The 14,813-nt window shown below is 36.1% G+C and overlaps 1 protein-coding gene across 1 annotated transcript in view; it reads left to right on the forward strand.

The window, feature by feature from the left end:
* Positions 1-996: 996 nt before the first annotated feature.
* LOC307148544 (pleckstrin homology domain-containing family G member 3-like) overlaps positions 997-14,813 on the forward strand; it is a 62,784-nt gene continuing 48,967 nt past the window's right edge. The window contains exons 1-2 of the mRNA XM_079854152.1: positions 997-1,142; positions 12,582-12,642. Coding sequence (XP_079710278.1) covers positions 12,594-12,642 — 49 coding nt within the window. The 5' untranslated portion in view covers positions 997-1,142; positions 12,582-12,593. The remainder of the gene's footprint in view (positions 1,143-12,581; positions 12,643-14,813) is intronic.

Here is a 14,813-nt window from a genome sequence, read left to right on the forward strand (position 1 = left end):
TCCTACAACCATTTCTTAGTTGTTCATTTTACAATTTCAAGTTTTGTTCTAGTATATGGCTAATTAATTTACAAAACAACAAACAAATAAAAGCGTAAGTTTTGGGGAGAAGACCATTTCCTTCCGTTTTTAAAAATATTTTGATCAAATCTTAACCACACTACACATTCAATCATCAGGACGGCATTTTTGTTCAAGTTTCTTTGTTTGCAGAACCTCTTATATCATCCTTAATATATGCAAATCCGCCACAGCAATCTTTAAAATTAATATAAACAAAGATTATATAAGTCCTTTGATATAAATATAAATATGTAAATATTCAGTAGTCGCAGTTTGCTGTGATTGGTCCATCCTCACGCAGCGCTGAGAAAAGTAAAACGTACCATGTCACTCATAAAACCTTTTCTTATTTAGTAAAAACGGCATTGGAGGAATTTCAAATCAATTTTAATTGTTCGTGTTCTCCTCGTGCTTTGTTTTGAGGGAAATATATGGCTGAAAAAAAATATTTTACAATATCTAGACTTAGGGCGCATGCCAGTACTGATACATTTTAGTTTATTTTATTTTAGTTACGTTTTATTTTACTGTCTTAATATTCTTAGAATATAATTGTTTAAGTTAAATTTAGAAGAAGTACCTGAAATACAAATCTGTAGTCATCATCGAATATGATTGGTCCATCCTGACAGCGCTGAGAAAAGTAACACTCACCGATGATAATCCGTTAGTCATCATCATCGAATGTGATTGGTCCATCCCGACAGCGCTATGAAAAGTAACGGACCGTTAAGCGCTCTTGCTTCATGAGTAACCTGAACAATAATTTTCAGATGAATAATAACACTGAAATTATTAATAGATACCGAGTTGAAGCAACAAGTTGAACATTTCAAAATGTAAAAAAATTATTTAAACACTCATTCTAACCAACTTTCTGTCGCTAAGCCACGCCCACCTCACATCATTCCTCTGTTTCTGCGGTTTTGAGTTCAGAGTGAAGTCAGTCAGTGCAGTGCTGCGTGTGAAATGACCATATTAAGTCTCTCAGACCTGCAGCCGGTGAAAATAATACATACATAACTGTCTGCGAGGTGCGAATGACCTGAGAACGTCTTTAATAACTAGGAACTCAGTCGGTAAGTGTTTTTTCCTTCATTTAAAGATTGTTTATGGTGCGAGGACGCGCGCAGAGTTCTGCAAAACTAGCTAAAGCTGTTTATAATCGTTTTCTTAGTTTTTAGTGTCAGTATGTGTACATTTGAGGAGCTCTTTGTGTGTGTTTAGTGTTTCTGCGGTCCTCGTGTCTTGTTTTGGGGAAAATATCATGTTGGAAGTTTGTAGACGCGTGTTGTTATTAATGACATTTAACGTTACGTTTTTTTGTTAAAAAGTGCTAGATGCTAATTTGTAAAATTACTTTTAGTGAATGAGATCAAGATGGAGATATAGGCTGGAGGATGATCTGATGTAAAACATCGTGGTTAAATAGTAATTATTTATTTTTCTGCTTGTTTCTTTGCTTTGCTGATTTAATCATTAAGTTACACATAAAGGTTCTTTGGTTCAGTATCAAGGACCAGTTTCTGTTGTAGTTTCTGTATGGTTGATTGCAGATGAAAATGTTGTTTTTAGTTTCAGTTGTTTTTTTTTTTTTGTAAAACCCCCTCTTTAACCTTTTTTTTAAACCCCCATTATATTCTGACCTGTAGAGGCTTTTCTTTTTCCCTAAAATGCTAGTATCACATTGGACTAAAGCTTACTGACTTGTTCACACAGGGTATGACAACTTCCCAAAAAGATTTAGATGCTTGGTTATAGATGGATTTTAAATTGCTTGCAAGTCTCTAATTATGCTATATTACCACCACATATTGGACTCAATCGCTTAATCTTATAATCAGCACAGGTTTTACTCAAAAACTCAGGCCTACGATCAATCAGATCCAAAAAGAAATATCAAACTTGTGCTAATTGAAAGAATATTTGGTGGTAATAAAGCATAATGAGAGATTTACAAGCGGGTTATTTTTTACCCAAAACACCAAATTAGGGAAAATATTTTCTTGCATAGATGCAGATATGAACTGACAGTTTTTGGCCTGTTAATATTGTGTGTTCATCAGTGGTTTCTGTTTCATTACGCTCATTAAAAGTGTCTCTGATAAAGAGAACATTTGTTCTACGGAAGCTGAACGCTGAACTTTGATCAGGTTTGGACTTACAGCGCTTTGATTAACAAATGATGAGGTGTTGATTTAGTGAAATGTTTGTGCATCTTATATATTACTCCTAAATTCTGCTTGTGTTGGTCTTAGTTTGCTTATTTGTGGTTATGGATGCTTTAAAGTCCCACAATAGTGGAAAAATCTTGTGTTTTCCATGCATGGAAAAGTCACGGAAAGTTTTGAAGTGAATAAAAGTTTTATAGTTGAATCTTTTATGTTGTGCTTAAAGAAATGCGCACTGACTGTGATGTCTGGTTTGTTTGTGAATCAAAAAGTCAGTTCTTGTTTCTTTTCATCATTTAAAAACATGCCAGTCAGCTTCACCTGAGAGTTTATTCGGTGTGCAACTTAGTTGTCTCTACCATGTACTCTCATTGATCATTCATTCAGTTTCCCAGCGCAGCAAAGCTCACACTGTTTTTGGACGGGGTCAGGGTTTTACTTTGACCTTGTCTGGGTTAAAAGTCCCCAAGGGAACAGCGTTAGTGGGGTTATTTGTCCAAGTAGAAGTTTAACAGCTGAACGCTGAACGGAGAGATTTATGGATCTTCAAGAAGAAGCTCTTTGTCTTCTATTGTGGCAGAGCTCCAGGCGTGAAATTCAATATATACAATATATGAACCATATATTTTTAAGGCCCATATGGCTCAGTCCCATAGATTTGGAGATCTCAATGTGGCTCCATGTTCAATGTGTTGAATTTTACCAATTTTCAATGGTCAGAAACCAAATGTGGGTCACTTTGCACACAGCTAACACTTATTGCATTTACACGGGAATGTCTAAAGAATAATGTTGAAACTAGAAATTTATCTTTTCCCCTATTAAATCACTTGTATACAACATAAGCTACCTCTCTGAGTGCCAAAAATACAGTGAAAATGATCAAGTTGATGCTAATTAACTTGCTCTCAAATGTGTATTCATTAGAATCTATATTTGAATCAGTTTTAGGGATATTTGGAAGAAGGGATTTAGTTAATGAGTGCAAATACGTAGTTTCGTACATGTTACCGCATTGACATGCCAATATCTCTGGGATTGAACCATATAGGGCTTTAAAAATGAAGATTCCAAATGAAAAGTTTATTAAGAATGAGAATTTAGAAGGATATTAAGATGTCTTTTAATACTTTTTGAGTTATATGCAAGCAAACTTTGGAAAAACAGTATTTATGCCACTCAGGTATCTGTGCAATTGTGTTGATAATATAAAAAAAAAAGCATCATCTGTATGTAAAGTGACCCACATTTGGTTTTCGACTTCTGAAAATGTGCACAATTGACCAATTTACTCATGAAGCCGCATTGAGATCTCCATATCTCTGTGATTGATCCATCGAGGGACTTTAAAATGAAGATCCCAAAAGAAAAGTTTAAGAACCAGAATCTAAAAGGATATTAAGATATCTTTAATACTTCTGGAGTTTCAGGCATGCAAACTTGGAGTTAAATACACAAGAAGTGCTTTTTCCACATTTTTGAACGCTCACCGTTGGCATATAATGAAACAAAGATTGCTGAAGTCAACAGATTTCACTAATAGACCTATCAATCTCTGTGTAGAAATAAAATAATGATGCTGCCATCTTTCTAAAGTCATTTTTACACCCCTGTAATTTGGGGGGTGAAAATTGTAATTTTAACCCCCTCGACAAAACAGTGAATTACTCAGTAAATACATCTGTGACATTTCATATTTTGGCTTTCTCCTTCATTTATGTATTCTTTTCGCCAGAAAAATCAATTGGAATACCGTAGTTCATAGTTCTACCATAGTACATTAAAATAAAACAAGGTTTTACCATTGTACCATGTCTGAGAACACATAGTGCTATACCAAGGTGTGCTTTGGTACTTTTCTGTTGTAATTCAGATATGCTAATGGTCGTTTTTTCTCCGACACGCACTGTAAGTGGTTGACCAATCACAGCAGACTGAGCCATCTGACCAATCACAGCAGAGCAGCTCTGAGAGAGGCGGAGCTTAGAGAGACTGAATCCTTGATCGGAGCGTTTCAGACACTGAGAGAAAAGAGCTGATCCTGTAGTGGAGATTATGAGAAAATTAAAGTGTTTTTGACCTCGGATGCATGTAAAACTATTGTAGGAGAAATCAAAACAAAGTTAGGAATCTTAAAAATAGCATTAATATAGACAAGTTTGTGGAAAATGACTATTTTAAACTAAGAATTTAGAGCGTTCCCAAGATAAATAAGCAAAATAATTGAGCAGTTTTAGGAGTCCAGAGCCTCCGGCTGAGATCGGTTTTAAAGGGATATTGCGAGCGGATTGTGTGAGGTGTATTTCAAGAGAGAATCTGCAGTGAAATGTGTTTCTGCTTTTCTTCAGGAAATGATCATTGACCAATTACAGGCAGCTGGCGCGGGTTCACGAGCACGTGTGTGTGTGTGTGTGTGTGTGTGTGTGTGTAGAGTTTATTTATAGGCCTAGAGCTTCTGGGTGTTCGAATGGGAAGATATCTTATCCCAGCACCATCTCTCTACACCATTTATGAGCAAATTTTACGGGATTCTGGGAAAGATGACCATGATTTGTGCTTGTGTTCTGCAGTGCTCGAATACGAATACTAGCCTAAATGAACACAGTGTGTTTTGCATTGATCCGCTTTTGTCTAAAAATCACGTCTGATCAAATAATGAGTCAAGAAAAATTGTAGTTTATATCACCTGGCTCATTGGTCACACTAGGACAAGTCTAGTGCATTGCATTGTGGGTACTGCATTCAACAAAATGACCAAATATTGGCTGATTAAATGGCATGGTGCTATATTCAAATGACATGCATAACTTTTAGTGTTTTCACGTGTATAACATGAGGATTTTCAAAACCGCTGCTTTTTCTAAGCGGTTTGGCCGTTCATCCGGTCACCGAAACCAAACTTTCTGGAAAACTCCTGCCAGGGTGAAGATTTTTAGAAACTATTTGTGACGTCAGAACCGGAACGGTAATAACCTTTTTTTCCAGGCTTCTGATTGGCCTTGTTGTTCTGTTACATTCTCTTGAAAAATATAAAATAAAATAAAAATAAAAGATTTGTCCAAAATCTGAACGTACGACAGTTCCCGGAGTGTTCCTATGAACGATTTATAAAATATTATAAAGATTTATATTTTTTTGCATGCAAAAAAAGTTCCTAATTTTTAAAATTATTGGCATAATTATCATAAAGCAGGTAAAATGTTTCTAATTTGCACATATAAAAATAATAATATTAGCCTAATGCATATTGTATTTCCCCATTTTTCTTTACATTTTCACAATTGTCTGCATTATTTTAAATGAATAGATGTAATATTTTAGAGATGCACCGCTATGAACATTTTGGGCAATGCCGATAACTGATAATTCTTTATATTTGTAAGCCGATAACCGATATATTGGCCGATAAATCTAAATCCAAATTTTTATATAATTTTTGAGATCCTGATTACAAAAACGAAAGTCTCACCATTACAATGCATGTGCTAAACATACAATTATGATGTTCTCATTATAATTTTATGTAGCTTATATGACAGACTTTGCGCTGCACTTTTTGAAGTCATTTTCAATCATATTTCAAGCAATTCAAAGCCATCATGTTGAACAGTGCGCATCTGAAGCGTCTCAGCTGAAGGAAATAATCCATTATTAATCAGCTTTAATATATCAGCTAAATGTTCTTATCGGGCCGATAGCGATAACGTTATAAATAAACATATATCGGCTGAAACCGATATGGCGGCCGATATATAATGCATCCCTAGATTATTTTAATTAACAATTAAAACCAAAATATTGTATGCATGCATGCTTTTCAATTGGTGCACGAACAACCATTTCTGCCTGATTTGTAAATCCATTGAGTAATACGTTTCCCTGTACCGTTCTCTGTGAGGGTGAGGCTATGAGCGAGGTCAGCCAAGATAAACAGCTGCAATAATAAAACTGTGTCTCCAGTAAGTCCCCCTACATGCCAATTAACCGTGTTGATGTTTTCGTGACTCCCGTCGTTCCCTCAGCCGGTCTGTAGTGATCCAGGCGTCCCGAGGGATCGGTCCCGCAGACGGTGTGGGGTCGCGGGGTCAGCGTCGGGAGAGAGGAGAGTATTTTTAGGGAGTGCATGCATGCCTTTCGGAAGTGTTTTAATTGAGGAAGTAATTGTCACCTTGTGTTTTGGTAGTGTGTGAGAAAGCGGAGGGAATTGGATAGGGAGGCTTTTCTGTAGGGCTGACAGGCTTTTATTTATGGCCCAAGAATAAATACACAGTGATAATGAAAGAGCGTACGGCCTGTTTTGAGTCTGGAAATTGTCACTAGATTGTGTCTCGTACGTTTATGAGAATGCATGGTTTCTAAAGCTGATAATCTTGAAAGGTTTCACAAAACTATGCAATGCATGACAGCAAATTTCAAGTTTCAGTTTATTTGCTGCAGATTTTGTTGCTTATGACATCTTGCTATCTTTGTTTTCCCTAATATTCCTCAGGGGGAATAACACACAGTAAAGCCCTATTCGGACGGGACTAGTGTAACATGGGGAGGTGGGGTAAAGTAATAATTACCAGAGCTTCTCTGTGATTTTAGTCCCGTCCGAATGTGCATCTCAGTGATCATGTCAGTAAAGATTACGGCGACTTCTGCCTTCAGTAAAAGGTCAGGAAAAATGACCTCAGGTGATACTGATCCCGTGTGAATAGACCCGCTGTAAATATTTTGTCATTTCGTGTTTAAAGTAGTTTTCCGTGTTTTTTCCAAGTATGGAGACGCTTGAAGAAGCATCAGTTGCGTTCTAGACTCTGGGACGAGTCTGTGGCAAAACTCAAGTGTTTCACACACACCATTCACATCAGAGAGAAGATCGACAGCACTTGCTAGAGGCACGAAACATCTTTTAGCATTAGTGCCTATTACCAACACAATCCAATCTGAAGTTCATTAATACATCGTTCGACTGGACAGTTTTATATATATAAATATAGGTTATATGTGTTTGTGCACGTGATATCAGGAAGCAGCGTAACACACACATGACGACAGGAGTGACGGCGGTGTGTAAATCGAGTTACTCTCCCACTTCTGCTAGTTTACTGAGATCTCTTATCCCGTGTGAATTGGCCATTAATATTACAGACGTCCTGTGGTGAAATTACATTACTCCATCTACCCTTGTAAAGTTAATCCCGTCTGAATAGGGCTTAAGAGTGTAGATATGAAATGTTTGATGACTTTTGATTGCAAATCTGAGTACAGGCATTAGCTGTGTCCCATCCAGAGTTGCGAATTTAACTTGGACTATCGCATAAACGCTTGCGAATAAAGCCGTGTATGTGTTTCAAGAGAACAAAATCACTTCCTGGGAGATTGGCACAAAATATCAGTAATAAAAATGTAAATTTCTGCAATCGGCTGTTTTCCCTCCATCATAAATGAGTGTGTCTCAGAGCGTCAGATGAAACACAGTAAACGCTGTCGTGTTCTCTAGCGTTCGGATGCTGGTGTTCGGGAACACACTCGTGTGTGTGAGACGCTTCTGGAGGGAATTAAACCAAATCATTCTGATCACACACTTCGACACCAGCGTTTCAGAAACACCAAACCAACATTTGAGATGCTGCAACGTCATTGGTCCACTGGTTAGTCCAGTTATCCAATCACAGCCTATGATGAGGTTTGAGGGATTTATTCAGTAAATTCAATTCAATTCACATTTATTTGTATAGCGCTTTTCACAATGCACATCGTTTCAAAGCAGCTTTATAGAAAATGCACATTACAATTAGAGTCTACATTACAGTTTAGAGTGATCTGCTATCAGAGGTAAATGTCTAAGCTATGTAATTCAGAAATGTACATATACAAAAATCATAGTTAGCTAAAAATGGATTCATTTAAACAATAATTAAAGGCAGAAACCATGAGCTCATTGAAGTAATGAACACTTGCGTTTCCATTGTAGTTTATGCGCATGTCTTCTTATCAGATAAAAAAAAAAATCTTAATTTTTTTAAATTTATGTGCATATTGACGTTTCTATACAGTGCTTTTTTTAATGCAAATCCCAAAATGTGCATATAATAGGTGAATGGAAACATGCTGTTGAGATCTCTTCTCTCAACTCCGACATTGGGGATCTTTTTCTCCGGAGAAACATGCAAAAGTCTCATCAAAAGTTATTCATTTCTTTTAATGAATGCAAACCCAGTTATATTCTTGAGTATGTTTATCTCAATATTTTTCCCCCCTCTCATCAGAGATTTCATTTAATCCTCCTCAATTCCCCAGGAATGCAGAATGAAACCCTTCATTTTCAACCGTTAGCGTCTGGTTTTCTCGTGCATCTTCTCTCGAGGTCACGTGATAAACGCAGCTCCATCTCAGTCTTCTCACAGGATCTTTTGCAATGCATTGCAAAATACTCTTTGGGTGTTGCATTGTTATTTTGCAACAAATTACAGCCTAGAGTTGATTTTTTAAAAATATTTCTATTCACTTGGTCAGTGTAGTCTACGCTCAGTATGCTATGTGCAAAAGTGTACACCCCCTGTTGCTCTGAGCGGATTTGATAAATCATTATTTTTGATCAGCTGTGGAAAAGAAAAGATGGCACTGTTAATATCCATGTTATACGGATGCATCTGTCTTCAGTTAGAGGACAAATCCCAGACCTGTGTGTGAGGGTCAGATTTCTGAGAGCACGTTTTATCAGCTGTGGGAACAAAAGCTTTCCAGATGGACTTTGCCTCGCTTCCTGAACCAAATGGACATTTACATGTCAGCACACTTCATCTGTTTGAAATGCAAAATAGAGGAGAGCCGGCCTGCATTCATTCCCTGAATGTTGGGATCGGTCACACACACACACACACACACACACACACACACACACACAGGCTGAGGCTACGTCTACATTAATCCGGATACATTTGAAAACGGCATTTTCGTTTAAAGGGTTAGTTCACCCAAAAATGATAATTCTGTCAGTAATTACTCTCCCTCATGTTGTTGCAACCCCGTCAGACTTTCGTTCATCTTCAACACAAATTAAGATATTTCTGAGTAAATCTGAGAGCAGTCTCACTCCTCCATAGGCTTCTAGGTAATCGAGATCTGCCATCCCAGAAAAGTTAGTAAAGACATCGTTAAAATAGTCCAAGTGACTACAGTGGCTCAACCTTAAGTTCATCCAACGACGAGAATACTTTTAGTGCGCAAAAATAACGACTTTATTCAACTCTTCATTTTCTCCTGTGTTTCTCTGAGTGAGTTCACGTAGTGTAACAGCGCAGCGTCAGAACGGAGGCTCACTATTGGCCAGCCTCACACACATGACCAGCGTCGGCCAATAGTGAGCCTCCGTTCTGACGTACAACCCAGAAGCGCTGCGCTGTTACACTACGTGAACTCACTCAGAGAAACACAGAAGAAAATGAAGAGTTGAATAAAGTCGTTATTTTTGTGTTTTTTGCGCACAAAAAGTATTCTCGTTGCGAATAATTAAATAATTAACTTAAAGGTATTTAGCAGTGATATTGTCAGGCTTTTGTATTTACAGCGAAGTAAGCTAATTGCCTGCACAGAATATGATAGCATTATAAAATAACAATGTAATATGTAACGATAAAGTTTGCAGTGGCTTCATAAATGAACTAAAAATATTAAAAAACCAAAGCACATCTTTGTTCTTCATTTTCTAGATCTAGAGTTTAGGAACCTTGCTGTATTTTTGTGTAATTAATTAAGAGAAAGTACACCGCCATCTTACTCCGACGAAAGTGACTTGAACGCTCGTAAACACGACTTCCCACCTCGTATAAGTACGAACTTCCCAGGAGGACTTGAACGCACCGTTAGACCCGACTCTGAAGTAGGAGCTAAATTAGTTCCTAGAACTGAAATCGTTCCTAGTTCCTCCGGTGCGAACACGCCAAAATCCGTGAACTTCTGCCAATAGTTCAGGAACTGGGAAAAGGTTCCTCCGTGAGATGCTCTCCTGCAGAAAGTGCCGGTGTTCTCCGCGGTGGGATAATGGCGTCTGTGATCTCGGCTTCGTCTCAGAAGCACAGCTGTCAGTTCAGACGCAGCGATTACACGAGGAACACTGTGGATGTTAATCCTGGAAGACTTCGGCGGCTCTGATCTCTTGTTAAAGACAGAGGCTCATGGGAATCAGCCAGCAAAGGCTCTCCACGCCGTTACAATCAAATTAGTTCAAGATTAGTGAAGCTATTTGAGATCTCAACCCTGTTTTTGACATGTAAAACACAGATGTCGTGTAGAATATGGCAATTTTTCCTCTAATTCTGTTCCATTTTTTTCCCCTAAATTCTGTTCCCCCAAATTGTACTTTTTTTGGATTACTTTTTAATTATTATTATTTCTGAAATCATGAAATTCCTACAATTAAATAAAAATGTATGAAAGTTTTATTTTATCGTTTTATTTCCCCCCAAATTCCGTTTTTTTTTTTTTTATTTTTTTTTTTTTATGGTTAAATTAAACGTAATAATCAAAAGCATCTGTAATTAATTGAAATCAGTAAAATTATACAATTCAACAAAAAATTATTAAAGTTTTCAAATTAAAATTTCAGGACCCCCATGAAATCCGTTTATTATCCGGTTTATAAATAATTAATCATGAAACTTATACAGTTCAGCAATTTATTAAAAGTTCAACAAAAATATAAAAAAATTTGGGCACCATGAAATCCATTTTAATTTTTTTCCTCATTTTACATTTTTTATTTTTCCCCCAAATTACATTTTTCTTCATTTGAAATTTTTCTGGATTCCGTTTTAATGGTTAAAATAAATCTAATAATCTAAAAGCATGTCTAATTAATTAATGGAAATCAGGAAACATGCAATTCAACAAAAAATTATTAAAAGCTTAACAAAAATGACATTTTTAGAGTCTTAAGAAATCCGTTTTATTTTTTCCCAAATTCTTTTCTTTTTTTTTTTTCAATTTTTCTGGATTCCGTTTTAATGGTTCAATTGTCTAATCAATTGAATTAATTTGAAATACATGTAAGACCTGAGTGTGTGTGTTTTCGCTGAAAGTTTCCTTGCAAACACAAGTTATTGCTTTGACTTTGTTCCCTGTTGGATTCAGGGATTTTTAAAAAAAAAATGTTTTGCCAAAGGTAAACAAGTGGTCAAGTTGAAGTTTCGGTTGGGTTTCAGTGTTAAAGTCCGCTGACGTTCGTCCGGGTCTCCTGTACGACACACACGATCCAGCAGAAAACACTGATTCACTCCGTCTGATGGAATGGCAGGAATTTCCATTTGCGGCACTGATAAAGACTCAGGAGTTTTTCCACTCGGAGAGCAAATCCAGGGGCAGGAATGCAGGCGTCTCACACACACACACACACACACACACATTCATCGCAACGCACTGGCACATCAGAGCAGAAAACAGCCATAACACAATATTTGTCTAAGGCGCAGCGGCAATTTAAAGATCTTATCAAACAACTTTAATATTTGTTCTGGTGTATTCCGTTGATCTTGATCTTGTTCAGGTTTGTATTTTGTTCAAGTGTGAATATACACTCCCGTTCAAAAGTTTTGGATCGCTAAGATCTTTAATGTTTTTGAAAGAAGTCTCTTTTGACCAACGCTGCATTTATTTGATTAAAAATTCAAAAATAAAACAATAATATTATGAAATATTATGACGGCTTTCTATTTCAGATAAAAGCTTTTCTTTTGATTTTTCTATTCATCAAAGAATCCTGAAATAAAAATGTATAAATAACCGTTTTCAACATTGATAATAATCATAAATGTTTCGTGAGCATCAAATCCTCATATTAGAGTGATTTCTGAAGGATCATGTGACACTGAAGACTGGAGTAATGATGCTGTAAATTCAGCTTTGATCACAGGAATAAATTATACTTTACTATATATATTCACATTGAAAACAGATGATTTACATCATAATAATATTTCACAATATTACTGTTTTTTTTTTTGTATTTTTAATCAAATAAATGCAGCCTTGGTGAGCAGAAGAAACTTCTTTTAAAAACATTAACTAATCCAAAACGTTTGACTGGTAGTGTACATTTCAATACAGATGCATATAAAGGGAATTAGAAATAAAGCTGACTTGACACATTTGTAATTGTAACTTAATTTGCCTTCAAATCTTAATTTAATCATTTCAGCTGAAAACTTTCCATCAAAAGATCATGAGAAGTGCACATTTATGACTAGTCATGTCGTTACAGTACATGCAACTCCTCAGAGTCTGTCAGGACAGTAAAGTTTGTGTTTGTTCAGGTGATTTCATGATGTGTGTGTGTGTGTGTGTGTGTGTGTGTGTGTGTTTCAGTGTGCGAGGGACATGAGAGGAGAGTCCAGCGGCTCTCACGACAACAGCCTGATGGGAGAAGGTAAGAACCTGGAAATCTGTATTTTACTGACCAGAAACCAGTTTGACTCTAGTTTCACTCCACTTTAAAGATTTTTTTTAACCCTTGTGTTATGTTGCGGGTCAATTTGACCTGTTTAGATTTTCTAGTTGTTGGAAATACTGGTTAACCTATTTTTTTTTTCTTGATATTTTGTGACTTTTTCTCATTTATCATCATGAACATGCATGCAAAGCTGGTGTTCAACATGCTGGTGTTTTTTGACATATACAAACAAAATTACTATTACATTCGTGATGTTCGCGGGTCAATTTGACCCGCATATTTTAACGATCTAAGGCAACTGTACAGACCCAAAATAATAACATTTCTTGGTTACACTTTATTTTATTTTTTTACTACCTTATAAAGCTAAAAAAATTGATTTTCCACACTTATTTCAATACAGAAAAATATTTTGTCAGCCACAGATGGTAAAACTTACCTATCATTTATTTTTTCAAGCTACCTGAAATAATATTAAACCTTTTTTTTTCTTGATATTTGTGACTTTTTCGCATTTATCATCATGAACATGCATGCAAGGTTTCAACATGCTGGTGTTTTTTTTTTTTTTTGACATATACAAACAAAATTACTATTACGTTTGTGATGTTCGCAGGTCAATTTGACCATCATAGTCAGCTATTCAAAAGCAACTGTACAGACAAAAAATAAAAACATTTATTTTATGTATGTCAGGGCATCAACTCCAGTTCTAAAGTGTAAGTGTATCTAAAAGTGCTCTAACCCAAACCAAACACACTTGAAAAAGCTAAATCATGGTGTTCAGAATTAATTGCAAATTACAAATGAAAATCTTTGACAGACAGATAGTAAAATAAGCTCTCATTTATATATTCAAGATGTCTGAAATATACTGAGACTTTGACATAGACAGCAGGAAAAATTAGCTCAGATTAATTGATTAATTGTTCAGTTATAATGTTCTAAGCAAAAAAAAAAAAAAAAATTGTATATACAAATATATATAAATATAATGTACATTCAAATTTTGTCAAAACAAAACAGTTTTAAAAAATGGTTAAAAAACATTTTCATTAAATCATATCTTCAGATATATATTTTTTGGAATATTTGACAAATGTTGATATTAAAAGTTTACAGTTTGTACCTGAATCTTTGTTGTTTTTCATAGTGTGATTTTTGAGGAATTGTATTGAATCCAATTAGGGTCAATTTGACCCGAACCATAAGGGGAGTGCACAGAATTCCAACATAACACAAGGGTTAAAGAATTTTTTTTCCAGCATGGACACATTAAATCGATCAAAAGTAACAGGCACTTATAACGTTACAAAAGATTCTGTTTCAAATAAATGCTGTTCTTTTAGAACTTTATATTCATCAAAGAATCCTGAAAAATACAGTTTTCAACACTGATAATAATCATAAATGTTTCTTGAGCATCAAATCATCATATTAGAGTGATTTCTGAAAGATCATGTGACACTGAAGACTGGAGTAATGATGCTGAAAATATAGATTTAATATTTTTTAAAAGTCTACATGAAATGGAAGTTGCGCTGGTCTTTTCTCCTCTATTGTGCCGTATATCCGAGAGAAGTGCTTCTGGAGCAAGAACAGATGTGGGCGGGGCTTGATTGTGTCTGTGGGGAATTGATTGGATGATTGGATGGTTGTGGTTTGCTATTGGCTGATTTCATGTGAGTGACAGGTTGCCCCGCCCACATCATCAGAGCTGCGAGAGGAAGTCATTCTGATTCAAGATTACCAGGAAAAATAATGATGTGCACTGATAAATCATTTATAGTAAACACTGCAATATTCATGTTCAATTTTGATTTCATGGTGACTTTAATTCAAGAGAGTGTGTGTGTGTGTGTGTGTGTGTGTGTGTGTGTGTGTGTGTGTGTGTGTGTGTGTGTGTGTGTGTGTGTGTGTGTGGTGACTTTAATTCAAGAGAGTGTGTGTGTGTGTGTTTGTGTGTGCATGGTGACTTTAATTCAAGAGTGTGTTTGTGTGTGCATGGTGACTTTAATGCAAGAGAGCATCTATGTCTGTGTGTGTGTGTGTCTGTCTGTGACTGTGCGTCTGTGTGTGTCTGTCTGCGTGTGTGTCATTTGTGTTTCTGCAGCTCAGCTCAGCGCACTGAAGGGTGTGTGTGTGTC

Source organism: Squalius cephalus (genome assembly GCF_949319135.1).
Source record: "Squalius cephalus genome assembly, chromosome: 20".
NCBI lineage: Eukaryota > Metazoa > Chordata > Actinopteri > Cypriniformes > Leuciscidae > Squalius > Squalius cephalus.